The sequence below is a fragment of the Eumetopias jubatus genome, unplaced genomic scaffold (genome assembly GCF_037043125.1).
Source record: "Eumetopias jubatus isolate StellerSeaLion01/CBP00866 unplaced genomic scaffold, mEumJub1_p1.0 scaffold_1, whole genome shotgun sequence".
Taxonomy (NCBI): domain Eukaryota; kingdom Metazoa; phylum Chordata; class Mammalia; order Carnivora; family Otariidae; genus Eumetopias; species Eumetopias jubatus.
In genome coordinates, this window is record NW_028274807.1 from 121,070,263 (window position 1) to 121,098,149 (window position 27,887).

The window sequence follows — 27,887 nt, forward strand, 5'->3', positions numbered from 1 at the left end:
AATGAGAAAATGCCCCTTTTGACTATTGCTTTGGTTCCCTTTGGATCATGAATCAGAGGTAACTTCAAAAGGTTATCAGAGATAACAAAGTGCTATATAACTCTTTTCTTTGCAGAGTTTACTCGAACTGGAAGATCTGGATAATTTGGACTTAGAAGATATTGACACGACAGACATCAACCTGGATGAAGATATTCTGGATGATTGAGTGTAATGTTTCTTGAGAACCCAACTTCACAGATCATTATTATGGACAGGTATTGATTGCCATCCTGACCACAGTGCTTTGGACTCTGAGAAACGTCTTAGATTTTTATATGAAAAGGCTGTGTGTGGCCCACTGGGAGCACAGTGCTCTTCTCATCTTAGGAGTGGTTTATGGCAGCATCTTAAGTAAACCAAATGTGGGCTTTGATTTTTTCATACTGTCATTAGACCATATCTCATAAAATCTTTTGAATTAATGAAAATACTTGGAAGTTTCCTTTCTAAATAATGAAAATAAGCCTCTGGTTTTAGAAGGCTGAGCCAAACTACTGATCACCTAGGGATCAGCTCACATTCTCCTAACCCTTTTTCTTGGTCACGTTCACCCTCCCCCAAGTTTATATAGTTGGGTTTTTATGACTCACCCTGATTTTGGAATCTGAAACCCAACTCCTCTGACCTCGTTAAGCTGGGCTCTGTTTAAACTACCTGTTTGGTAATACAGAAACATACAAGTACTTTTTTTGGTCTTTGACACTGCACCTGTCTGATTAGAGACATTCATAACCAGGCACTCAAATATACTTCTCAATTATCCCCTTGCACCCTAGGAAAATGAGTGGAGTAACAAGGTTTTCTTTGTATTTCTGTTAGAGGCACTGTTAAAAAAAAAAAAAAACAATTTTATATAGGGAACTCGCATCAGTACTTTTAATTTTGACAGTCTTAAACATTCAGCTCAACATTAACAGAGAAAGCAAGTTATAATTTAGTAAAATGAAATTTATTTTAAAAAATGTCTTCAGGAAGCTGCAGAATGGCTAATGAATGTTTCTTGGTAAGCTTGTAGTGTTAATTCTATATATGGTCCCTTCTGTGCTTCTGTTTTTGCAAAGACCTGTTTAAATTTAAAAAAAAGAAACTCTTTTAAGCAATAGGACACACACTATTTATAGTTTTCCATTTCTGCATTAGCAAAGTCCCAGTTTAAAGTCTTCTAAGGGTCACAATATTTTTTTTTTCTGATTATAGAATAAGCATACTACAGGGGCCAAAAAATAGTATCTGACAGTTCAAGCCACAGTAATTCTGAACACCAGAAGAATCCTAATATGGCTGCCAGCTCAGCCTATTTCCAGAAAAAAATTTAAAACCTGACAGTGCACCTCCTGCTAGATCAAAATGAAAAACATTAGGTTTCAAGATAAATTTGGAGGATGAGAGTCAACAAACTAATTTTTCACTTTAGAGATATTTACAAGACTATTTTCCCCAAAAGCATTTTGCTTTATCTGGCCTATCACAGAAAACCAAAATTAGTACCACAGTTTCTCTCTACTCCTCCTAGGGGGTCATCACTGGTCATTTTTATCCATAGAACTGCTTTGTCGCATGCATAAAATAAAACTCGGAGAGAAGCCGGACCAACAAAACCATGTCTGTTCTGAGCATTTGAAAATACACAAAGAGAAATCTGTGTAAGCCCATGGTTCTGAGAGGTATGCACTTCCAAAATGATAATGCAACTAAGGCTGAGTAATATACAAGCACCACCTTCTCCCCTTCTGGACAGGAATGTGACCACACTCTAGGACAAGAGGGTGCACTGGGAATATGTGCTTACCTCATCCCTCCACCCTGCCCTGTGCTGGTGACTTGATCACCTCAAAGAACAAGGGGGCTGCTGCCCTACTATCTGAGCTACTTGGACTCCAGCTGCAGCTCCCCCCACCCCCATCCCATCTGTTTCTGTTATCAGATGAAGAAATATGGGACTCTAGTTACTATTTCAAGATCACAAATTTTCTGTATATGTGAATCTGTTATCATTAGATATGACCCACTTCAGAATTCTTCCCAACTAATTATCACCATACAACAGCCAGTTGTGGGAAAAGTCCCTTTACCTTAATTAAATGTAATCCCTCAGCAGCCTGCTCCTTAGCCTCCTGAGCTGACTGGCCATCTGGATGGAGGAGGTGATACAGCTGGATCAAGCTGGTGGCATCATCAACTCTAGAGTGAAAGGATTTACTGCTATCAGTGGGTTTTCTTCATTTGCTTCACAGTCCCATAAAAATGTGTGCCAACTTACAATTACACTTCAGACTTTCCTTGGGCCAGACATTTTTTAAGACTTTAGTTTTATATTTTCAAAGGCATTTTCAGAAAATTGGCTAATTTAAGCTTCATATCCATTCTCAGGTAGGCAGGGCAGGAATCAGTACAGGCAGTGCCCCATTTATGAAAATGAATATATTCTATATGTGACTGTATTCTTTTTGGAAACGGAGCATCACTTCTCATAGAAATAACATTCTTAATAGTAGGTGGCTGCCAGGTCAGCCCACTTCACCAGCAGATAACGTAATCCAACTCAGAGGGCAGGAATATTACCTTCATCCCACATAAGCAGAGGCTGGTGATCAGGGGATGCTCAAAGCCACTTGCCTTCAAGTTCATTAGCAGTGACATCTCCTAACAGGTTTTCATTAAAGACTCTGAATCCGTGAATAAATGCCTCCACAAGAGGCCTCCTAGGAGTCCAAGGAAAGACTCCAGGCCACCAGTCTATTCATGGGAACCATTAGTTAAAAATGAGCATCCTAGTGAAGTAAATCTGAAATTATGCTCCTGAATCAGAAGGAATGTCAGGTTCTACTCAGCAATCTAGAATTCAGTTCTTCTGGCGTGTACTTACCTTTTTAGAAACCTCTAAACAACTTTTATCAGCATAAAAACTTCCTTGGCTTTCCCCAAACCAGTCAATCACTGTCTTCTCACATAGTCAACACTAGCCCACCATTTGCAACCTCAAAGCTGAAGGAGTAAATATCCTTTCTAAAATGCCTGTGCTTTTGAGGTTGTGCTCCGTATAGTGAGTCACTAGCTTCCAGCTGGGGGGTAAAGGGGTGAAGACATCCTAATTCAGTGTTTCCCCGGCTATCTCACTAATTTTCCCTGTTTTCCTATTAAACCTGGGCTGGGGGATAAAAAGTGGAGTGACAGTGGGAGTAGGTAAAGAATTTCTCAAGCCATGGTGACCTTAGAGAAATGCTCTAGGCTTATCCCAAGGCCCATCCACTCTTAAGGCCATCTTCTGGGAGAACTGAGAAACCAGGGCTGTTCATATAGTAAAATTTTTCAGGGAAAATAATGAAACATGTTTATTATAAATGTATGTGCTTGTTATAATCTAACAAAGTCCAATAAACTTGGCAACAAAATTCCCCAAATAAATAAAATTCCCTTTGGAGCTTAGGCATGTGGTCCTATAAAGAGCTTAACTGGGCTTCTATATTTAGATTCCTGTTTAGGGCTTCATTACATTCATGCTAAAGTATAATGCCTGCATCTTACTGAACAAGTTAAACACCCAGCCCATATTGGAAAATAAGAGCAAATAAATTTACATGTTCAAAAAGATTTTAAAAGAACTCATTTAAAAACCACTGTGAATTGTGTAAGACTGATGAATCACAGACCTATAGCCCTGAAACAAACAATACATTTTATGTTAATAAAAAAAATTAAAAAAAAAAAACAACAGTGGGACTTGAGTCTGAAATAAACATGCAGAATCTCAGTTCTGCCTTAGGTTCCATTCAGTGAGGACGTGCACCCTCTACTGTCTAGTCTGGGATTTGCAGCACGCTGTCCTGGTCAGAAATCCCACAATAGTTGTACTTAATGCACAGCAGGAAAAATTAAGTACTCAAAACTCCCTCCCAGTATACAAGTAAACTGCTTCAGATGTAAAACTTACATGTGGTAATGAGTATTAATATAATATCCTATATTAGTACACTTTGATAAAGAACTTTAATGTTCAGTTATACATTTCTTACTCTGTTTACAAAAATGTTACGTCTTTATAATAAAATCATTTCAGAATGAGTCCATCTCAAAAACTTTATAAGAAAATTCATTCACAGGAGATGTCACTGCTAAATCACCTCTGAAAGTAGGTACCTTTTTTGGAGTATCCTCATGACCGTCAACCAGCCCCTTACTTATGTGTGATGAAGATATATGTCTGCCCTCTGAATTGGATTACACTACACTTGCTGGTGAAGTGAGCTGGCCTGAAGACATCTACCATTGAGAATGCTGCTTCTATGAGAAATGGTGCTCGGTTTCCAAATATGGAATGTATTTCTTAGATAATACCTGTGGAACCTTCTATTTCCAAATGCCTTTGGACCTTTATGTGAATGGCTTAGATCAGATGACATGGAGGATATGCTGAATCACAGCTCCTTATAGTCTGAAGGTGGCAGTAATCACTAAACCCTCCTGTAATTCAGACTTTTGAGTCAGTCAAGGACTTTTTGTAGAAAGTTGACTTTTTTACTACAGCCACGCTGGTTTCTTTTCCTTGTCATTTTGGCATTTCTAATCCAACTGATACTCAAAAACAATTTTCTTTTCAGTTTCATCACAAGTTGTAAAGAACACTATTGTTTCAGCTAGAAACCTGGGAGCACACCAATTAAAATACAATAGATACTCCTTGTTTCATGCAACTTTGGAAAAAAATCTAATTTTTTTTCAGTGCCTTAACAATCCTGCAAAAGCAAGGGATATCAAAAGCAATAGTATTTTCATAAATTAAATGATGACTTTTACTGAAAAGCCCCACTTCCACCAGAAACCAGGCACCTGCCAGAGCTTATGTCTTTACATTTCCCATTTAATCCCCTTTGAGTGCCTGGGAAGTTCACTGATACCCAGGAACACTGGTGAGGCCCAGGATAAGTCAGTATTCCAGGTATATAATACAGATCCACAGCGACTTACTCTTTCAAAGAATCTCACCCTATTTAAATAACACAAAAGCAAAGACTGAGAAAAGTGGGTTATGCTGGAAGAACCCACAAATAAATGAGGTAAGTGAAAGGTATTTATCACTGGACAATACACTGTCATCACTGAGGAAAAAATAGCTTAAACACAGATTTACTGTACCAGTAGTAAGAATTTCTTTTACTTATTAGATCATACTTACAAATCTCTCTGAATCTGGTCAATCAGTAAACCATCAATCTTTTTCCTATTTACAAAATACCAAGCCATTCCACCAAAGTGTCTTGTTGAACGTAAAAGGTCATACTTTCCATGTTTATCTATGTCTTCATAGGTCTGATGATGAATCTATTCACATAAAATGCAACTTTTTTCAGAAACATGAAAATAAAAAGTGAGCATTACTGGATCCACATTTACTTGCATGAGTGTTGCCCAAGAAAGGACCAGTAAACCAGGTCCATTTATACCTGCCTCTACTCTCATTAATCAATAGGTATGGTCTAGATCAGCCCTGCACTGTAGAAGTGTGTGGCAGCCCGGAACAAGTCGGCCACACATTTATAGCCATATCAATTACTTTTCAGCAGCCAACCACTATTTCTGAAGCACCTATTACATATATGTAGACCACTAGAAATAATGGACCACAATTATCTTGGTCACTAGGGGATTAAAAAAAATATATATATTTTTTCACTCCTCCATTTTTCCCCTATGCCATCAACCCCATTCCACCTTATTAACTAATATTCCTTCAGTTCTTCCAGACTGATCTTGCAAACTGAGGGCTATGATAAGGGCATTCCTGTGTTCAAAAGGCTTTCAAAGACCTGCTGACTGACGTCCAGATTCTTGAGCCTAGCATCTGAGGTCACCTGTGACATGGCCCCATTTACTTTTCTCGCTTAACCCTGAACACCTCCCATACATATACATTGCATGTACAAGCAAACCGGATGACTGGCCATTTGCAAGCACACTGTCTCCTGCTTGTTCACACTGTTCCCTCTCCCTGCCTGAAACACCTCACCCAACTCCACAATGTTCCGTGCCCCTCCTGCCCCACCCTCTTCAAGAACCCTACGAAACCTTTCCTGAAAGCACTCCGTAATCTTGTCTTAGCACCTAACATCTCAAACCTAAGGTGATAATTATCTGCACACTTACCTAGCACCCTTCCCCACAATCGTTTCTGGGCTGCACGCTTTGACACAGCACACCCTGTCCCAGTTCATACTGGCACCTATACTATCCGCAGTACTATATGTAGAAAGCACTACATGATTACTTATTACACTGAATTGTAAGACGCATACATTACATTTTGGCAAATTTTAGTAAATGACTCTGTTCCTGAATGATGAAAAGAGAAGCAGCTCTGCCATCAAGTTTGGGTCCTTACCACTGCCACTTACTAGCTGTGCAACTTGCCGCGAGCTACATAATTCTCCAAGCTTAAATTCTCCCATCCTTAACCCAAAGGCTGCTGTGAGGATAAAATATCTGATGTACATCAGGTACTTAACAGATGTCCAGGTATTTCTCCTCTCTCCCCCTGTAAAAATCTTAACTCATAACCATACCTAAGTCCATCTTAGAAACTATAAAATATACTCACTTGGATATATTCAGTAGAATCCGGCTCAAACTGGGCAACGCAGAGATTGAGGACATCAACATGCCGGTCCTGGCTATACATGGTCTAAAACCACACGGCAGAGTTGGAATTGGATGAGAAAAACATGAAAGTTCAACACCTGCCCTGATGCCATGACAGATGTGCTCCTCCACTTCTGTGCCAAGTGGGAGGCAGGAATAACACAGGCTTCCTAACTGTCACACCCAGATTCAAATCCCAACTAAGCCAATTGCAAGACAGAGAACGGCAGAGGAGTCACCATCAGAAACACGTATGTGTGTTTATCAAAGTGGAACGCCCCATAACACCAGAGCCAGCTTGTTTACGAAGAAACCATCACCACTGACTCTAGGAAACCAAAGTCACCTTACCTTAAGATTTTCTTCCTTGAAAATTATTGGTGTTAAAACTCGACGGCCTTCTTTGGGGAAATAAACTTGTATCATCCTGTCCCGTTCTTCCCAAGAGGCTTTGCGTAGCCTGCCACTTGGTTCTCTGACAACAATAAAACGCTCCTGAAATAGAAAACATAATCAAGGATGGCTTAGTGAAGACTTATTTCTAGTTCCAGTGTTCCACTAAGCACCATTATAAGAATAATTTGCAATCAAAATATAAAATGCAACTGGGAGATGCAAAATGCAGTCATATATGATTTCAATAATAATTTTAGACCTCAAACACTTGGCAAGATTTGATACTTCCTTCACTAATCACTGCTGTGCCTCTGACAATCAGAAATCTAAAATAAAAGTATTTACTGAGTGCCAACTAGGGTCCTCAAGTGGGTTTCATACATAAAATGGTTCAACCGAAGAAAGCAGGTCAGAGATTCATCTAAATCCATTTCAGAGGAAAGAAGTGCTATGAGACCTTTCAAACTGCTTCACTTCCCCATCCCAAAGTCTCACTGAAACAGACTTCACTACTTTGTGATCTACTTCTAAAGTCCCTGGGATAAAAGGAACAAACCCAGGAATGTGGAGTCTTAATTCTACACCTCTGTAATTCCCCAAACTCGCATGAGACATAAATGTGTCAGACTGTCCACCTGCCTCTGGTCTCTTCACTCTTCCAACTACCAAATCCTAGGCCAGGAGATCACTTCCCTCTGAATTCCACCTACTGTGCCATTTAACTGGCAATTTATCATGTGCAAGATTCTTGACACTGCTCAGATACTGTCAGCTGAAAAAGGGCAGGAACTGTCGATTTTAATTCTTTGCAATACCCAGTGACTTACACAGAATTTTGCACATAGCAGGTAACTGATATACATCTGACTGTTTAAATTAACCAGATGGTACTTTCTACTTTTCAGAGGTGTAAGAGTCTCTGAATGTGTTCTGAGGGTAATATAATTAAAACCTTCATCAGGTACTGCAAATAGAAAAAAATAACAGATGTCTAAATAACACAATTACTCCTCAAAAGGACTGTGGCAATTTGAATTCTAAGTTCCTTTCTCCCTTTCAGGTTATAAAATGCTCCCATAAACACCCTTCAAAGCATGGCAACATATAGTAAAGTACCCCAGAGCAAAAATTTTAATTAAAATGAAACTCTGTGATCCCTGTTTATCATGTCAGGAGTACAGGTAGTTGATGTACAGACATGGACATTATTCAAATCATGTCTTCTAACCATAATCATAGATGATAAAAAGATAAATGTGGGGTGGCCCTTCTCCCAACTGTAGCGTTACATAGTATTCTGCATTCTGTGGGCTGAATTGTACATCGCTTCACTCTTAATTGAAAAGATTCAAACACAAAACTGATATATTTTATAAGTACCAGAGTGTTCTTTTGGAACTGGCCATCAAGGGAAGAGGAGCTAGAGAATAAGAACCACAACAGAAAAGCAAGTGGTGTCCGAAAATTATCTGCAGAAACTTATCATTCTTTTTGCAAATTCTGAAAAGTGAAAATCCTTTGGGAAGTCTAGGTTTTTTGGCATCCTCAAGAATTTATAAGAAAGAAACCATTTTTCTCAAAATGTTTCAGCTAAAGGAGTTAGTCTAACTTGGGCAGAAAGAATCCCCTTCTCCCACTGCCTTGAAGATTTCTGCCTATTTGTGGTTTGGGGGTGGGTTTGTCTGTAAACTCCTAGTTCTGTCTTAGCACACCTGTCTCTTTCTCTGCAGTCAATCTGGAATAAAGTGTGTCCATAATCTGCAGGGAAATGGTAACAGGATGATGTGGGGCTGATCTGCATTTCTCTTCTTCCTTATGCTGGGCTGGATCTTCCAGAGGGTCTCACCCAGTCACAGGAATTCTGGTTTGGAAGATTCAGATACAGCTGGGTCACAATAATGTTGACCCTCGTCCCTCAGACCCATCTCCACATATTTCAAATAAAGATCATTTTGTAATTAGACATTTACTCACCCGGTGTGGTATGCTATATGATATATCAGTAAATACATATTTGGCTGTTTCTGTTCCTTCCAAAATCTTATCTTCAGCTAACACGTCATTTATTGGTGCTCGTTCTTCCAGAACCGGTGGCATTTTTAATCGTACTTTAGCTGCCTCAATTGCCTTTCTTGTAGCCTAATGAAATAAAATATTTCTTAAGGAAAGCCACAAGGTTGCAAGCCAGAAGGATCATCTGACAAAAGCAGGAAAAATGCCAAGAACTACAAAGATAAGCAGCTCTAGCCCTGAATCAGTGAGTGAAAAGGCTCCTGGGCCCTAGCCATTGCCAACTCTGTGGTGTGGCTGAGAGCACCACCTACAGGCTAGGCTCAACCATTCTCACCGCAGCAAAGGAATGCTCTGAGACCAAGCCAGGCCACAAAAGCTATTTGAAATAGAATAAAGGATTTCATTTATTGTGTGTGTACTACGCACCGTATATTGTTCAAATACTCTGTATTTGGCTCATTTGATGCCCACACCTACCATAGGAGCTAGGTGACCTGTTACTTCATGGAAGAGAAAATAGAGGCACACACATGTGAAGTAAATTGCTAAGAATCTGCAGCACTGGGATTTGAACTCTGGCAACTCAATTCCAGAGCCCATGCTCTTAACCACTGACCACACTGCTCCAAGCCATACTGTTAACAGTGATTACCTCTGAGAAGTAAAAATGGTACTTTTACTCCTCATGTGATATACTACTGGATATCTGAATGTTTTGCTATGACTGTAACTTACTTTGAATTAGAAAAAGGAGCAATAATGCTTTACATATTCATACATGAGAGCATCTTCCACAAAGCACTCATACCCATGATTCCAGGAGGACCCTGGTGCCTAAAGTAGTCTGTGGTTCAGCAGGGTCTCATAATCCCACCAAAGCATCATCCTCAAAGCTCAAAGCAGAGGTTTCTCCGGAAGGAAACTGAACCAGGCAGGACAAATGATGGATACTCGGGCAGGTTTGGAAGCAGAGGAGGCTGCTTGGACATGTAGGCCTGACCCACATGCCCCAGTCCGCCTAAATTCAGCCATGCTCCCTGCTTCTGCCTGCCTGCCTGCTCCCATTTCTTTTCTCAGTCTGTGCTTGGAACTCCCCATCATGAGTGCCTACAGAAGAGCAGCTATTGGTATCTGGAGGGACCTCTGGAAATCCTGTTTAACCTCTTCAAGAAAGGTATTCTACCAGTATTTCTGCATTAACGTACCTCCTCCAACTGTGCCTGGGTCATCAGCTTATAGGTTGGTGGCTTCAGTTCTTGTATAGATGGCTTAAAAATCTTCTGCAAATTCAAGCCTGTCATCTTGATGAGTATGTTTTGGACTTCCTCATCCATAAATGTAGGTTTCTTGTTCTCTGAGCTACCAGATTCTGCTAAAATGGATTTTAGTAAGTAAGATGGTAAAATGACAAGCCAACAAGACCTCTAAACAGAAAAGTTAACAATAGGAATGATTAACAAAATGTCTACCTCAATATGCATAATGTTAATACTTACGAAATCCTTCCATTCATTCCTTGATAAAATTTACTGAGCATTTACAATGATGAGAATATTGCCAAAAAGGCACTCAAAATCTAGTGGAGGAAGAAACATAAAAAAGTAATTAAGGGGCACCTGGGTGGCTCAGTCCGTTAAATGTCTGCCTTCAGCTCAGGTCATGATCTTAGGGTCCTGGGATTGAGCCCCACATCCGGCTCCCTGCTCAGTGGGGAGCCTGCTTCTCCCTCTCTCTCTGTCCCTCTCCTTGCTTGTTCTCTCTCTCTCAAATAAATAAAATCTTAATAAATAAAAATACAAAAGTAATTAAGGGGCATCTGGATGGCTCCATTGGTTAAGCGTCCAACTTTTGGTTTCGGCTCAGGTGGCAATCTCAGGGTTGTGAGATCAAGCCCTGCATCGGGCTCCATGTAGAGTCGGCTTGAGACTCTCTCCCTCTGCCTCTCCAGCTCTTGCTCTCTCTAAAATAATTTTTTTTTAAAGTAATTAATGTGGGGCACCTGGCTGGCTCAGTCAGTAGAGCACATGACTCCTGATCTCGAGGTTGTTAAGTTTGAGCCCCATGTTGGGTGTGGAGATTACTTAAAAATAAAAAAATAAGGGGTGCCTGGGTGGCTCAGTCAGTTAAGCGTCTGACTCTATTTCGGCTCAGGTCATGATCTCATGGGTCATGGCCTCGAGCCCTCCCCCCGCACAGGGCTCTGATTTTGGCGGGGAGCCTGCTTGAGGATTGTCTCCCTCTGCCCCTCACCCTACTCGCATGTGCACACATGCATGCGCATACACTCTCTCTCTCAAATAAGTCTTTAAAATAAGTAATGTAATAGTATTATTAATAATAATAATTTACAGAGTTGTCTCCTAGATGCCAGACATTACATATTCAGGAATGTTTACAACAACCCACAAAATAGATATTGATATCTCAATTTTATAAATGATGATACTGGAGCCTGCCTAAAGACCAACTAGCTGTTAAGTTACAGAGTCAGGATTTAAACCAAAGTTTGTTTCTAGAGACTAGATTAACTAGTCTACCCGGGTGCTCCCCAGTGCAAGTGCTATACACATACTCTTGGAGCAGAAAAGGCCAAGGCAGCAGGGTCAGGAAGGCTTCCCCTGGGGCCTGAACAGGACAGAGAAAAAAAGGAAGGAAATTCCAGGCTAAGGGGCTGCAACTAGAAAACACAGGCTTGGATCATGACGTGAGACTGAAAAGGCCATGCAGTGTCACGAAGAGCCTTGGACAGGTGAAGACACCCAGATATCACCTCTGCCTTACATAGTTTGCCCATCCCTTTGCTTAACTTCCTCTATTTCCATTTCCATTAGGAAAAGAAGGAGGGGGGAAAAAGTACCATTCCTTCCCAGCCACCTCTTCCTCTGCTAGTCTTATAAATGCTGGTGGCCCTAAAAATTCTGAACTATAGCCTTCTCTTCAGAACACATCAACTTTCTCCTGTCTCAAACCTTTCTTTTCCTATGGCTCCTTATCTTAGTAGCATCCAACAGGTCATGTGGGCCAGAAACCTTATAGTCATTCCTGACTTCTCCTTTACCCTCCGCATCTAGCCAACAGCAGTTGTTACAGTAACAGCAATGATAACATTTGTTAGGTATTTACTATGTGCCAGTACTCACTGAGTTAAGTACCTTACATATTTAGCACATTTAATCCTTACAATAACCCCAGAAATACAATTATCCCCATTTTACAAAGAAAGGACACTAACACACAACATACTCTCTATTATACCTCATAAATCTCTCTTTAATCCTCCATTTCCCATTGCCACTACTCTGATCAAGGCCATCCTCATCTCTTGCCTTAACCTCCTAACCAGTCTCCTTGACTCTATTCTGATGCCACTAGAGACCATTCTCCATAGAACAACCAGAGTAATCTCTTAAAAATGTAGTCAAAATAATAGAAAAGAGTAACAAAACTAAGAGATGGTTCTTTGAAAAGATAACAAAATTGACAAACCTTTGGCTAGACTAAGCAAGGAAAAGAGAAGACCCAAAAGAACAAAATTATAAATGAAAAAGGAGACATTACAACTCACAATACAGAAATACAGAGGATTCTAGGAGGCTAATAGGAATAAATACGTGGCAACAAGCTGGATATCCTATAAGAAATGGGAAGATTCTTTAAAACATGCAAACTACCAACACTGAGGAAGAAACCGAAAATCTGAACACACCAATCACTACTAAGGAGATTCAACCAGCAATAATAAATCTCCCGACAAAGAAAAGCCCAGCAGCAGATGGCTTCACAGGTGAATTTTGCCAAACAATCTTTTTTTTTTTTTTAAAGATTTTATTTATTTGAGAGAGAGAGAATGACAGACAGAAAGCACGAGAGGGAAGAGGGTCAGAGGGAGAAGCAGACTCCCCGCTGAGCAGGGAGCCCGATGTGGGACTCGATCCTGGGACTCCAGGATCATAACCTGAGCCGAAGGCAGTCGCTCAACCAACTGAGCCACCCAGGCGCCCGCCAAACAATCCTTCTTAAACTCCTCCAAAAAACTGAACAGGAGAGAACACTCCCAAACTCATTTTACTACACCAGCATTTTCTGATACCAAAGCCAGCCTCTACAACCATACCACCCTGAACGCACCCAATCTAGTCCCTTACCAAAGCTAGAAAAGGACACTACTAGAAAACTACAGGCCAATATCCCTGATAATTATCGATGTAAAAATTTCCAGTAAAATACTTGCAAAGTAAATTCAGCAGCACATTAGAAAGATCATTTACCATGATCAAGTGGAATTTGGGACGCAAGGATAGTTTGACATACACAAATCAATGTGATACATCACAATTAACAAACTGACAGAAAAAAATCATATAATCATTTCAATAGATGCAGAAGAAGCATTTGACAAAGTTCAACATCAGTTCATGATAAAAGCTCTTAACAAATTAGGTATGGAAGGAACACACCTCAACATAATACATGTAAAACCCACAACTACCATAAAAGACTAAAAGACTTTCCTCTAAGTTCAGGATTAAGACAAGGTTGTCCCCTATTCAACATAATGCTGCAAGTCCTAGCCAATTAGGCAAGAAAAAGAAGTAAAAGTAAACCAGAATTGGAAAGGAATAAGTAAACTTGTCTGATTAGTTGCAGACCATAGGATTTTGTATGTAGAAAATCCTAAAAACTCCATCAAAAAACTATTAGATCTAATCAACAAATTTAGTAAAGCTGCAGGATACAAAATTAACATTTAAAAATTGGTAGCATTTCTATACTAACAAATTATGTGAAAAAGAAAGCAGCCCAGGAATTCAGCTGGATAGGGATCAAACCATCCTGAACACCTATGAACTCAAAAGGAGATCGTAGAAAAGAATAGCAACAACTCTCTGAACAGAAAAATGACAACTTTCTGGAAGGTAGGACGTGCGGAGAAGTGAATCCTAGGCGATATTCAGGAAAGACCACGGGGGAGGGAGACTCCGTCCGCCGCTTCTGGCAAGTGATAGAGCAGCGGAGCCCCAAATTGGAACTTATAGAAGTCTGCTCTGCTGAGGGACGTTGCTCCAGTGGCTAAGGGGGGGGGGGGTGCCCTCACGGGACAGTGTGGTCTCAGGACCCTCGGGGTCACAGAAAGACAGGGATGGCTGAGTGCGGCAGAGCTCCCAGGTATCAGAGCAGGGAAGCCGGCTGCAGACACGGAGCCGAGAGTGGGCTCCCAGCTCGGGGTTGCCATAAACCGTGATCCGCAGCACAGTCAGGCCACTCACTGCTCTTCCAGCAGGGACCCAACAACCAGCAGATCCAGGGAGACTCCCCTTCCTCCCCCCGGGGATGAGCAGGGATCTGCTAGGTTTGGAGACTCCACACAGGGTCGTGAGCTAGAGATAGAAACGCTCGGTCACAGGCCGGGTGAGCACGGATGCGGCCAGAGACCGGGGAGACAGAAGTGACTGACTGCTTTTCTCTGGGGGCACACTGAGGAGTGGAGCCCCAATTTCTCCGCTCCTCCAGGCGGAGATTGGGAGGCTACCATTTTCATTCTCCTCCTCCAAAGCTGTACCGAAAGCTTGCAGGGAACAAAACCCCCCCAGAGCAAACCCGAGCAGATTGCTTAGCCTGGACCGGTAAGGGCGGGGCAATTCCGCCTCTGGCAAAGACATTGGGGAACCACGGCAACATGCCCCTCCCCCAGAAGATCAGCAAGAACAGCCAGCCAAGGCCAAGTTTACCGATCAAAGAGAACAGGAGAACTCCAGTGCTAGGGGAATACTGCACACAGAATTCATGGCTTTTTTACCATGATTCTTTAGTCTTTCAAAGTTAATTTTTTTAATTTTCTTTTTCTTTTGAATTTTTCTTTTTCCCTTTTTCAACCATCTTATCAATCCCTTTAAAAAAATTTATAAAATCTTTTATAATTTTCATCTTTACACTCATATTCCATCCCTTCATCGTATTAACCCTTATTTTTGTACATATATAGGTTTTTCATTCTTTAAAATTTTGGGAGGCACTTTCTTCTAACAGACCAAAATACGCCCAAAATCTAGTGTGTGGCACTGATCTATGCACCAGCCTGATCATATTTGATCATATTCTGGTTTTTTCGGCTTTGTTTTTATCTTTTTCCTTTTTTCTTTCTTTCCCTTTCTTTTTCCCCAGTTTCAGGTCTTTTCTGATTTCTTTAGTGTATATTTTCTGGGGATGTTGTTACCCTGTTAGCATTTTGTTCTCTCATTCATTTATTCTCCTCTGGACAAAATGACAAGACGAAAAAAATCACCTCAACAAAAAGAACAAGAGGCAGTACCGACTGCAAGGGACCTACTCAATAGGGACATTAGTACGATGTTGGAACTAGAGTTCAGAATGATGATTTTAAAGATACTAGCTGGGCTTGAAAAAAGCATGGAAGATATTACAGAAACCCTTTCTGGAGAAATAAAAGAACTAAAATCTAACCAAGTCGAAATCAAAAAGGCTATTAATAAGGTGCAATCAAAAATGGAGGCTCTAACTGCTAGGATGAATGAGGCAGAAGAAAGAATTAGTGATATAGAAGACCAAATGATAGAAAATAAAGAAGCTGAGAAAAAGAGAGAGAAACAACTACCGGATCACGAGGGCACAATTCGAGAGATAAGCGATACCATAAGACGAAACAACATTAGAATAATTGGGATCCCAGAAGAAGAAGAAGAAAGAGAGAGAGAGGCAGAAGGTATATTGGAGCAAATTTTAATAGAGAATTTCCCAAATGTGGGGAAGGAACAGGAATCAAAATCCAGGAGGCACAGAGAGCCTATCTCAAAAATCAATAAAAATAGGTCAACACCCTGACATCTAATAGTAAAACTTATGAGTCTCAGAGACAAAGAGAAAATACTGAAAGCAGCTCGAGAGAAGAGATATGTAACCTATAATGGCAGCAACATCAGACTGGCAACAGACCTATCCACAGAGACCTGGCAGACCAGAAAGAACTGGCATGATATATTAAGAGCACTAAATGAGAAAAATATGCAGTTAAGAATACTATATCCAGCTAAGCTGTCATTAAAAATAGGAGAGATAAAAAGCTTCCAGGACAAACAAAACTAAACAAATTTGCAAACACAAAACCAACCCTACAAGAAATATTGAAAGGGGTCCTCTAAGCAAGGAAAGAGCCTAAAAGCAACATAGACCAGAAAGGAACACAGACAATATACAGTAACAGTCACCTTACAGGCAATACAATGGCACTAAATTCATATCTTTCAATAGTTACCCTGAATGTAAATAGGCTAAATGCCCCAATCAAAAGACACAGGCTATCAGATTGGATAGAAAAACAAGATCCATCGATATGCTGTCTGCAAGAGACTCATTTTAGACCCAAAGACACCCCCAGATTGAAACTGAGGGCGTGGAAAACCATTTACCATGCTAAAGGACACCAAAAGAAAGCTGGGGTGGCAATCCTTATATCAGACAAATTAGATTTTAAACCAAAGACTGTAATAAGAGATGAAGAAGGACACTCTATCATACTTAAAGGGTCTATCCAACAAGAAGATCTAACAATTGTAAATATCTATGCCCCTAACACGGGAGCAGCCAATTATATAAGCCAACTAATAGCAAAAGCAAAGAAACACATCAACAACAATACAATAATAGTGGGGGACTTTAACACCCCCCTCACTGAAATGAACAGATCATCTAAGCAAAAGACCAACAAGGAAATAAAGACTTTAAATGACACACTGGACCAAACGGACTTCACAGATATATTCAGAACATTCCATCCCAAAGCAAGAAAATACACGTTCTTCTCTAGTGCCCATGGAACATTCTCCAGAATAGATCACATCCTAGTCACAAATCAGGTCTCAACTGGTACCAAAAGACTGGGATCATTCCCTGCACATTTTTGGACCACAGTGCTTTGAAACTAGAACTTAATCACAAGAAGAAAGTCAGAAAGAACTCAAATACATGGAGGCTAAAGAGCATCCTACTAAAGAATGAATGGGTCAACCAGGAAATTAAAGAAGAATTAAAAAAATTCATGGAAACCAATGAAAATGAAAACACAACTGTTCAAAATCTTTGGGATGCAGCAAAGGCAGTCCTAAGAGGAAAGTATATAGCAATACAAGCCTTTCTCAAGAAACAACAAAGGTCTCAAATACACAACCTAACCCTACACCTAAAGGAGCTGGAGAAAGAACAGCAAATAAAGCCTAAACCCAGCAGGAGAAGAGAAATAATAAATATCAGAGCACAAATCAACGAAATAGAAACCAAAAGAACAGAACAGATCAATGAAACTGGGAGCTGGTTCTTTGAAAGAATTAAGATTGATAAACCCCTGGCCAGACTTATCAAAAAAAAAAGAAAAGAGAAATGACCCAAATCAACAAAATTATGAGTGAAATAGGAAAGATCAAAACCAACACCAAAGAAATATAAACAATTATAAGAACATATTATGAGCAACTCTATGCCAGCAAATTAGATAACCTGGAAGAAATGGATGCATTCCTAGAGATGTATCAACTACCAAAACTGAACCAGGAAGAAATAGAAAACCTAAACAGACCTATAACCACTAAGGAAATTGAAGCAGTAATCAGAAATCTCCCAACAAACAAGAGCCCAAGGCCAGATGGCTTCCCAGGGGAATTCTACCAAACATTTCAAGAAGAATTAATACCTATTTTTCTGAAACTGTTCCAAAAAATAGAAATGGAAGGAAAACTTCCAAACTCGTTTTATGAGGCCACCATTACCTTGATCCCAAAACCAGACAAAGACCCCATCAAAAAGGAGAATTACAGACCAATATCCTTGATGAACACGGATGCAAAAATTCTCACCAAAATACAAGCCAATAGGATTCAACAGTACATTAAAAGGATTATTCACCAAGACCAAGTGGGATTTATCCCTGGGCTGCAAGGCTGGGTCAACATCTGCAAATCAATCAATGTGATAACAATACAGTAATAAAGAACAAGAATCATATGATCCTCTCAATAGAGGCAGGAAAAGCATCTGAGAAAGTACAGCATCCTTTCTTGATCAAAACTCTTCAGAGTATAGGCATAGAGGGTACATACCTCAATATCATAAAAGCGATCTATGAAAAACCCACAGCAAATATCATTCTCAATGGGGAAAAATTGAGAGTTTACCCCCTAAGGTCAGGAACACAGCAGGGATGTCCACTATCACCACTGCTATTCAACATAGTACTAGAAATCCTAGCCACAGCAATCAGACAACAAAAAGAAACAAAAGGCAACCGAATCGGCAAAGAAGAAGTCAAATTCTCACTCTTTGCAGATGATATGATACTTTATGTGGAAAACCCAAAAGACTCCACCCCAAAACTGCTAGAACTCATACAGGAATTCAATAAAGACACAGGATATAAAATCAATGCAAAGAAATCAGTGGCATTCCTATATACCAACAACAAGACAGAAGAAAGGGAAATTAAGCAGTCGATCCCATTTACAATTGCACCCAAAACCATAAGATACCTAGGAATAAGTCTAACCAAAGAGGCAAAGAATCTGTACTCAGAAAACTATAAAATACTATGAAGGAATTCGAGGAAGACACAAAGAAATGGAAAAACCTTCCATGCTCATGGATTGGAAGAACAAATATTGTGAAGATGTCAATGCTACCTACAGCAATCTACACATTCAATGCAATCCCCATTAAAATACCATCCACTTTTTTCAAAGAAATGGAACAAATAATCCTAAAATTTGTATGGAACCAGAAAAGACCCCGAATAGCCAGGGGAATGTTGAAAAAGAAAAGCAAAGCTGGTGGCAATACAATTCCAGACTTCAAGCTTTATTACAAAGCTGTCATCATCAAGACAGTATGGTACTGTTACAAAAACAGACATATATATCAATGGAACAGAATAGAGAGCTCAGAAATGGACCCTCAACTCTACAGTCAACTCATCTTTAACAAAACAGGAAAGAATGTCCAATGGGAAAAAGACAGTCTCTTCAACAAATGGTGTTGGGAAATTTGGACAGCCACATGCAGAAGAATGAAACTGGACCATTTCTTTACACCACACACAAAAATAGACTCCAAATGGTTGAAAGACCTAAATGTGAGACAGGAGTCCATCCAAGTCCTAGAGGAGAACACAGGCAGCAACCTCTTCGACCTCAGCCGCAGCAACTTCTTCCTAGAAACATCGCCAAAGGCAAGGGAAGCAAGGGCGAAAATGAACTATTGGGACTTCATCAAGATAAAAAGCTTTTGCACAGCAAAAGAAACAGTTAACAAAACCAAAAGACAACCGACAGAATGGGAGAAGATATTTGCAAATGACATATCAGATAAAGGACTAGTATCCAAAATCTATAAAGAACTTATCAAACTCAACACTCAAAGAACAAATGATCCAATCAAGAAATGGGTAGAAAACATGAACAGACATTTTTCCAAAGAAGACATCCAAATGGCCAACAGACATATGAAAAGTGGTCAACATCACTCGGCATCAGAGAAATCCAAATCAAAACCTCAATGAGATATCACCTCACAACAGTCAGAATGGCTAAAGTTAACAAGTCAGGAAACGACAGATGTTGGCAGGGATGCAGAGAAAAGGGAACCCTCCTACACTGTTGGTGGGAATGCAAGCTGGTGCAGCCACTCTGGAAAACAGTATGGAGGTTCCTCAAAAAGTTGAAAATAGAGCTACCATACCATCCAGCAATTGCACTACTGGTTATTTACCCCAAAGATACAAATGTAGGGATCCGAAGGGGTACGTGCACCCCGATGTTTACAGCAGCAATGTCCACAATAGCCAAACTGTAGAAAGAGTCAAGATGTCCATCGACACATGAATGGGTAAAGAAGATGTGGTGTGTGTGTGTGTGTGTGTGTACATATATATATATATATATATATATATAATGGAATATTATGCAGCCATCAAAAGGAATGAAATCTTGCCATTTGCAATGACGTGGATGGACCTGGAGGGTGTTATGCTGCATGAAATAAGTCAATCAGAGAAAGACATGTATCATATGACCTCACTGATATGAGGAATTCTTAATCCCAGGAAACAAACTGAGGGTCGCTGGAGTGGTGGGGGGTGGGAGGGATGGGGTGGCTGGGTGACAGACATTGGAGGGTATGTGCTATGGTGAGCACTGTGAATTGTGCAAGACTGTTGAATCACAGATCTGTACCTCCGAAACTAATACATTATATTTTTAAAAAAGAAGACAGCAGGAGGGGAAGAATGAAGGGGGGAGAGTCGGAGGGGGAAACGAATCATGAGAGATGATGGACTCTGAAAAACAAACTGAGGGTTCTAGAGGGGAGGGGGTGGGGGGATGGGTTAGCCTGGTGATGGGTATTAAAGAGGGCACGTTCTGCATGGAGCACTGGATATTATATGCAAACAATGAATCATGGAACAGTATATCAAAAACTAATGATGTAATGTATGGTGATTAACAGAATAATTAAAAAAAAGAAAAAAGAAAGCAATCCCACTGACAACAGCATCAAAAATAATGAAAAGCTTAGGAATAAATTTAGCCAAAGAGGTGAAAGATCCCTATACTGAAAACTAAAACACATTGATGAAAGAAATCAAAGAAGAGGAATGAAGGGAGAATGGTGGAGTGGGACGATCCTGAGCTCACCTCACCCCATGGCACGCTGAGGCAACAATTACATATATGGCCACTAACTCTGAAAATGAACTGAAGATGGCTAACAGCTAGCCGTAGAATGAAGGCCATATCAAAAAGGGTAGGATGAGCGGAAACCTATTCAGGAACCAAGCCCCTGACTCAATTAACCAAAAACAAGAAGGACATCACAAGCACAGAGAAGCAAGAAGATCAGACCCCAAGACTAGACTCCTCCAGCCCTGGGACCCACATTGGGAAAAGGAGTCCCCATAGGTCTTGCTTTGAAAATGAATAGGGTTGATTTTAAACTCTGGGAGAGCCAGAGGTTAAAAAACTGAGACACTCCATAAAGACCCAGCATGCTAAATAACTCACACCAGACACAGCACAAAAGCAGCAGTTTGAAAAGTACCTGGGGCACAGGTTAAACAGATTTACTGACTAACCTAAGGACATTTGCCAGAGAGACAGGAATCTGCAGGAAACTGCTTGGGAACAAAAGTGATGGTGGGCGCCATTTTTCTTGCCCTCCCCAAGCCCAGATAGCCAGACACTTCTGGGAGCCAGTTTCAACACACTCCCCGTCTACCTTGCTAGCGCCACGTGCCTTTCCTCAGTGTTGCCCTGTGGCTCGTTCTCATCCAAACCACCTGCCTTGGCCAGCAACTCCTGCCATGGGGAGAGTGGGGTTAGATAACCGCACACACCAGCAGGCACTCAATTCCTGCAGCCAGATCTCTTACCTGCCTGCACAGGGAGCAAACCTTGCCCTCTTCAGTGCGCCCACAGTTGTCACAGCGGCTAGCTGCAGACAGCCAGGCTACCCACTAGCAAGCCCACAGCAGCGGCAGCCAGGCCTCTCAACAGGAAAAACAGCAAACGCTGCCCGGTAACCAAAGCAGGACGCTGAGCCAGCTGAGCTAAGTAAGGTGAGCTAACCCTACCCACCAGCATGCCCACAGCAACTGTGGCTCAGCCACAATATGAGAGTGCACACAGCCTACACAGGAGCACCTGGTCAGTGACAAGAGGGGATTGTACTACAGGCCACCACAGGACCTCTTCTACACAAGGACACTACTTTCGAGACCAGGAAACACACCCACCTAACACATACAAACAAACAGAGTTAGAAAAAAATGAGAAGACTGAAGAATATGTCCACAATGAAAGACAAGATAAAATCACAGAAAAAGAGCTAAACAAAATGGAGATGATATGCTTAACAAAAAGATCAAAGTTACAATTATAAAGATATTCAACTGGACTTGGGAGAAGAACAGATGAATTTACAACTTTGACAAAGAGATAGAAAATATAAAAAATAACCAGTCAGAGCCAAAGAATTCAATAACTGAGAGGACAAATATGCTAGAGGGAATCAAGAGCAGATTACAGAATGCAGAAGAATGGATCAGTGATCTGGAACACAGTGTAATGGAAAGCAACCAAGCTGAACAACAAAAAGTAAGAATAGGTTAAGGGACCTCTATAACACCCTCAAGCATAATAAACATTGTATTATAGGGATCCCAGAAGAAAGAGAGAGACAAGGGAGCAGAAAACTTATTTAAAAAAGTAATAGCTGAAAATTTCCCTAATCTGGGAAGACATCCAGGTTCAGGAAACATGAAAATCCCCAAACAAGATGAACCCAAAAAAATGTCCACACTGTGATACATAATAACTTAAAATGACGGAATTTAAGATAAAAGGAGATTATTAAAAGCAGCAAGAGAAAAGCAAACAGTTAAATACAAGGGAAACCCCATAATGCTATCACCTAATTTTTCAGCAAAAACTCCAGGTCAGAAAGGAATGGCAGGACATATTCAAAGTACTGAAAGAAAAAAACTTAAAACCAAGAATACTCTAGGGGCAAATGGGTGGCTTAGTCTGTTAAGCGTCTGCCTTTGGCTCAGGTCATGATCTTGGGGTGCTGGGATTGAGCCCCGTGTTGGACTCCCTGCTCAGCAGGGAATCTGCTTCTCCCTCTCTCTCTGCCCCTCCCCAGCTTGTGCTCACTAACTCGCACTCTCTCTCAAATAAATAAATAAAATCTTAAGAAAAAAAATTATGCTGCAAGATTATCTATCATTCAGAACTAGAGTTTTTAAAGAGTTATCCGGATGAACAATAATTAAAGGAGTTCATCACCACTAAACCATCCTTACAAGAAATGTTAAAGGGAATTCTTTAAGTGAAAAAAAAAAAGACAATAACTACAAGTCAGAAAATTGTGAAAGGAAAAAAATTTCACTAGTGAGAACAAACATATGGTAATGGTAGTAGGTTAGTCACTTTATAAAGTCAGTAAGGAAGTTAAAACACAAAAGCAATAAAATCAATTATATCTACAAAAATTAGGAAAAAAATTAGGGGACATACGAATTAAAAAGATGTAAAGTATGACATCATATATATAAAACATGGAGAAAGGAAGTAAAAACTTAGTACTTCTAGAATGTGTTCAAACTTAAACAACCATCAAGTTAATAGGGACTGCTATACATATATGATGTTATAATATAACCCCATGGTAACCACAAATCAAAAACTTATGATACACAGAAAATAAAGAGAAAGAAAGCCAAACATGGCACTAAAGAAAGCCACCAAACAAGTTAAGAGAGAAAGAGAAGAAAGGAACAGAGAAGAACTACAAAACCCACCAGAAAACAATTAATGAAATGGCAATAAGTACAATACTATCAATAATTACTTTAAATGTAAATGGACTAAGTGCTCCAAACAAAAGATATAGGGTGGCTGAAATGGATTAAAAAAACAAACAAAAAATAAGACCTATCTATGTGCTGCCCACAAGAGACTCACTGCAGAACTAAAGACACACAGACACTCAAAGTGAAATGATGGGAAAAGATATTCCATGCAAACTGAAGGGGGAAAAAAAAAAACCCAGAGTAGCAATACTTACATCAGACAAAACAGACTTTAAAACTAAGACTGTAGGGGCGCCTAGGTGACTCGGTCAGTTGAGCGTCTGACTCTTGGTTTTGGCTCAGGTGGTGCTCTCACAGTCATGGGATCAAGGCCTACATCAGGCTCCCTGATCAGTGAGGAGTCTGCTTCAGATTCTCTCTCCCTCTGCCCCTCCCACTGCTCATGCTTCCCCCACCCAATAAATAAATAAAATCTTTTAAAAAATAAAACTAAGACTGTAGCAAGAAACAACGGCATTACATGATGATAAAAGGGATCAATCCAACAAGAAGATAAAACAATTGTAAACCTCTATGCACCCAACATAGAGGCACCTAAACACCTAAAGCTAATATTAACAGACATAAAGGGAGAAACTGACAGCAATACAATAATAGCAGGGCCATTTAATACCCCTTTTAAATTAATGGATGGACCATCGAGGCAGAAAATCAATAAGGAAACAGTGTCTTTGAATGACATATTAGACCAGATGAACTTAGAAGATATACACAGAACATTCCATCCAAAAACAGAATACACGTTATTTTCAAGTGCACATGAAACAATCTCCAGGATAGATCACGTTAGACCACAAAACAAGTCTCAAATTTAAGAAGATTGAATCATATCATGCATCTTTCCCAACCATAACAGTATAAAACTAGACGTCAATTACAAGAAAAAAATGGAAAAAACACAAACACATGGAGGCTAAGCAACATGCTACTAAACAACCAATGGGTCAACAAAGAAATCAAAAAGGAAATAAAAAAATATATGGAGACAAATGAAAATGGTAACACAACAGCCCCAAATCTTTGGAGCACAGCAAAAAGTTCTTAAGAGGGAAATTTATAGTGATACAGGCTTACCAAAGAACCAAGAAAAATCTCAAATAAACAATCTAACCTTACATCTGAAGGAACTAGAAAAAGAACAAAGCCCAACATTAAAAGGAATAAAATAATAAAGTTTAGACCAGAAAAAATTGAAACAGAGAATAAAAAAAAAAAATAGAAAATAACACTGAAACCAAGACCTGGTTTGCTGAAAAGATAAAATTGATAAACCTATAGCCAGACCCATCAAGAAAAAAGAGGACTCAAATAAATAAAATCAGAAATCAAAGAGGAGAGGTAACAACACCAAAGAAATACAAAGGCTTATAAGAGACTACTATAAAAAACTGTATGACAACCTAGAAGAAAGGGATAAATTCCCAGAAACATACAATCTTCCAAAACTGAAGCAGGAAGAAATAGAAAATCTGAATAGACCCCTTACTAGTAATAAACTTAAATCAGTAATTAAAAAAAACTCCCAACAAACAAAAGAATAGATGGATTCACAGGTAAATTCCACCAAACATGTAAAGAAGAGCTAATACCTGTTCTCCTCAAACTATTCCAAAAAAATAGAAGAGGAAGGAGAGCTTCCAGATACATTCTGTGAGGCCAGCATTACCCTGATACCAAAGCCAGAAAAACACTGAAAGACAGACAGACAGAAAGAAAGAAAACAAAAAAACCACAAACCAGTATCCCTGATGAACCCACATTCACAGGGTCAATTAATCTAAGACAAAGGAGGCAAGAATATACCATGGAGAAAAAACAGTCTCTTTAATAATAGGTGCTGGGAAAACTGGACACCTACATGCAAAAGAATGAAAGGGGACCACTTTCTTACACAATACACAAAAATAAACTCAAAATTGATTAAAGACCTAAATGTGAGCTCTGAAACCATAAAACTCCTAGGAAAAAAAAAATAGGCAGTAATTTCTCTGACATCAGCCATGGCAACATTTGTCTCAATATACCTCCTCAAGAAAGGAAAACAAAAGCAAACATAAACTACTGAAACTACATCAAAATAAAAAGCTTTTGCACAGCAAAGAAAACCATCAACAAACAAAAAGGCAACCTACTAAATGGGAGAAGATATTTGCAAATGATATATCAGATAAGGGATTAATATCCCAAATATATAAATAACTTCATAGAACTCAATGCCAAAAAAAACACCTAGTCTGATTAAAAATGGGTCAAAGACCTAAACAGACATTCTTCCAAAGAAGATGCAGATAGCCAACAGACACATAAGATGCTCAATATCACTAATCATCAGGGAAATGCAAATCAAAATCACACTGAGATAACACCTTACACCTGTCAGAATGGCAAGACTCAAAAAGAGGAAAAGGAACTCAGCAGCATTATTTATAAAAGCCAAGATACGGAGACAACTAAGTGTCCATCAGCGGATAATAAAGTTGTGGGGTGTGTGTGTGTGTGTGTGTGTGTGTGTGTGTGTGTGTGTAATAGAGTATCATTCAGCCATAAAAAAGGAGGAAATCGTGCCATTTGGGACAACATGGATGAACCATGAGGGCATTATGTTAAGTGAAATAAATCAAGCAGAGAAAGATAAATATTGTATGATCTCAACTTTTTGTGGAATCTTAAAACAAACAAACAAGAACTCACAGAAAAAGAGATCAGACTTGTGGTCTTATGGTTATCGGAGGAGGGGTAATTGGATGAAGGTGGTCAAAAGGTACAAACTTCCAGTTAAAAGATAAAGAACTAGGGATAATATACTACATGATGAATATAGTTAACACTGCTGAATGGCATAGATGAAGGTTGTTAAGAAAGTAAATCCTAAGATTTCTCATCACAGGGAAAAAAATTTTTTTTCTTTTCTTTGTATCTACATGAGAGGAAAAATGTAAACTAAATTTACTGTGGTAATAATTTCATGATATATGAAGTCAAATCATTGGGCTGTACACCTTAAATTTATTCAATGCCATATATTAATCATATCTCAATAAAACTGAAAAAAATTTTTAAACGTAATCAAGATTCATGCTTAAAATTTACCAGACTTCCAACTTCATTTATAAGAGAAACTAAGGTAGTCTGCTTACTTCACTGTGTCCCCCACTAAGCAGTGTGCTCCTCCAAAGTCCAGAACCAGGTCTTGTACTTCTTGTACTCATCCCAGGCACCCACGTCAGTTACAGTGCCTGGCAGACAGTATGTGCTCAGCACTACTCTCTCTTCATTCTCACCCATTCCCCCAGGTTGAGTTATCACTTTTACCCAATGTTTCTCATTTTAGATATGACTGCGTACTGGGTACCTACACTCGAATTTCAAAAGCACCTCAAATTTAACGTGTACAAACAGACGTTTACTTCTGCCTCCCTTCCAATCTCATCTTATCTACTCCTGCCTTTTCTTCCCTCACCTCCCCTCTTCCACGCCCCCGCCAAAACAAAAAACAAAAAAACAAAATACACTGTTCCTAAAATTAAGCTTCTCTGTCTTGGTGTAAATGGGACTACTCTCCTCCACTCAACTGCTCAAGCCAGAAACATGAGAAGGAACATTGATTTCTCCTTTTGAACTTAAAGCCAAAGCCCTAACCAAGCCTATCAATCCTACCTCAAACATGGGTTTCCAAACTACATGTGTTCAGTCTCATTTCTGGACTTTTGCTTATGTTGTTTCCTCTGCTTGAAATGTTTCCTGTTTTCTCACTAGCATGGTTAGCCAGGTCTCAGCTCTGGTCCTAATTTCCAGGAACCCTTCCCTGTCCTTCCCACCAAGTTTGAGTGCCACATAAGAATGTGTGTTCCTCTATCGCGACCTGGGTCACACTGCATTGCCACTTCCCCGCTGGGCCATGAGTTCCTCAAAGACAAACCCGTTTAGTTGGCCCTATCCCCCCTAAACGTAGCACTGTGCTTTGCAAGGAACCGAGCTCAGGCACTGTTAGTTAATTGAGTGAACCAATGACACAGGCGGGCGATGACCCCACAGGTACAAGATAAAGAAGGGAGCCGGCTGGCCTAGGGCGCACCGCTAGAGGAGCCGGGGACGGAGATGCGGGATGGGGTCCGCGTGGTTCTCGCCAGCCAGAAGCAGGCTCTAGGTCTCCCAGGAGAATGTGCCAGCGGACGTCTGGCAGGTCACTTACCCGCCTCAGAGGCAAGCCGACGGCATAGCAGGCCCGCCTCGCAGGGCCCGGGCAGTGGCTGGAGCAGGGCGCGGAGCTGGGGCTGACTTCGGGCCCGGAGACAAACGCGCTCCGTGCTCCGAGAACCTGTCCGGAGGCTCCAAAGCAACACAGAAGCTCTGAGGGTCGCCATGATTATCCGGG

The 27,887-nt window shown here is 40.2% G+C and overlaps 2 protein-coding genes across 3 annotated transcripts in view; one reads left to right on the forward strand and one right to left on the reverse strand.

Moving 5' to 3' along the window:
• Nucleotides 1–3,468, forward strand: part of COPB2 (coat protein complex I subunit beta 2) — a 41,706-nt gene extending 38,238 nt beyond the window's left edge. The window contains exon 22 of the mRNA XM_028099100.2: nt 116–3,468. Coding sequence (XP_027954901.1) covers nt 116–208 — 93 coding nt within the window. The 3' untranslated portion in view covers nt 209–3,468. The remainder of the gene's footprint in view (nt 1–115) is intronic.
• On the reverse strand, nt 970–27,887 carry MRPS22 (mitochondrial ribosomal protein S22). 2 transcript variants are annotated; one of them, XM_028099102.2, is made up of 8 exons: nt 27,705–27,887; nt 10,290–10,453; nt 9,046–9,210; nt 7,027–7,170; nt 6,635–6,718; nt 5,216–5,361; nt 2,115–2,223; nt 970–1,105 (listed from the first exon to the last, which is right to left on the reverse strand). In XM_028099102.2, exons 1-8 carry the CDS (start codon nt 27,874–27,876, stop codon nt 1,010–1,012), a joined length of 1,080 nt encoding a protein of 359 aa, XP_027954903.1. In that variant the 5' UTR covers nt 27,877–27,887; the 3' UTR covers nt 970–1,009. The 2 variants fall into 2 exon arrangements, with proteins under 2 accessions (XP_027954903.1, XP_027954902.1); XM_028099101.2 differs by having other exon boundaries at nt 10,290–10,456.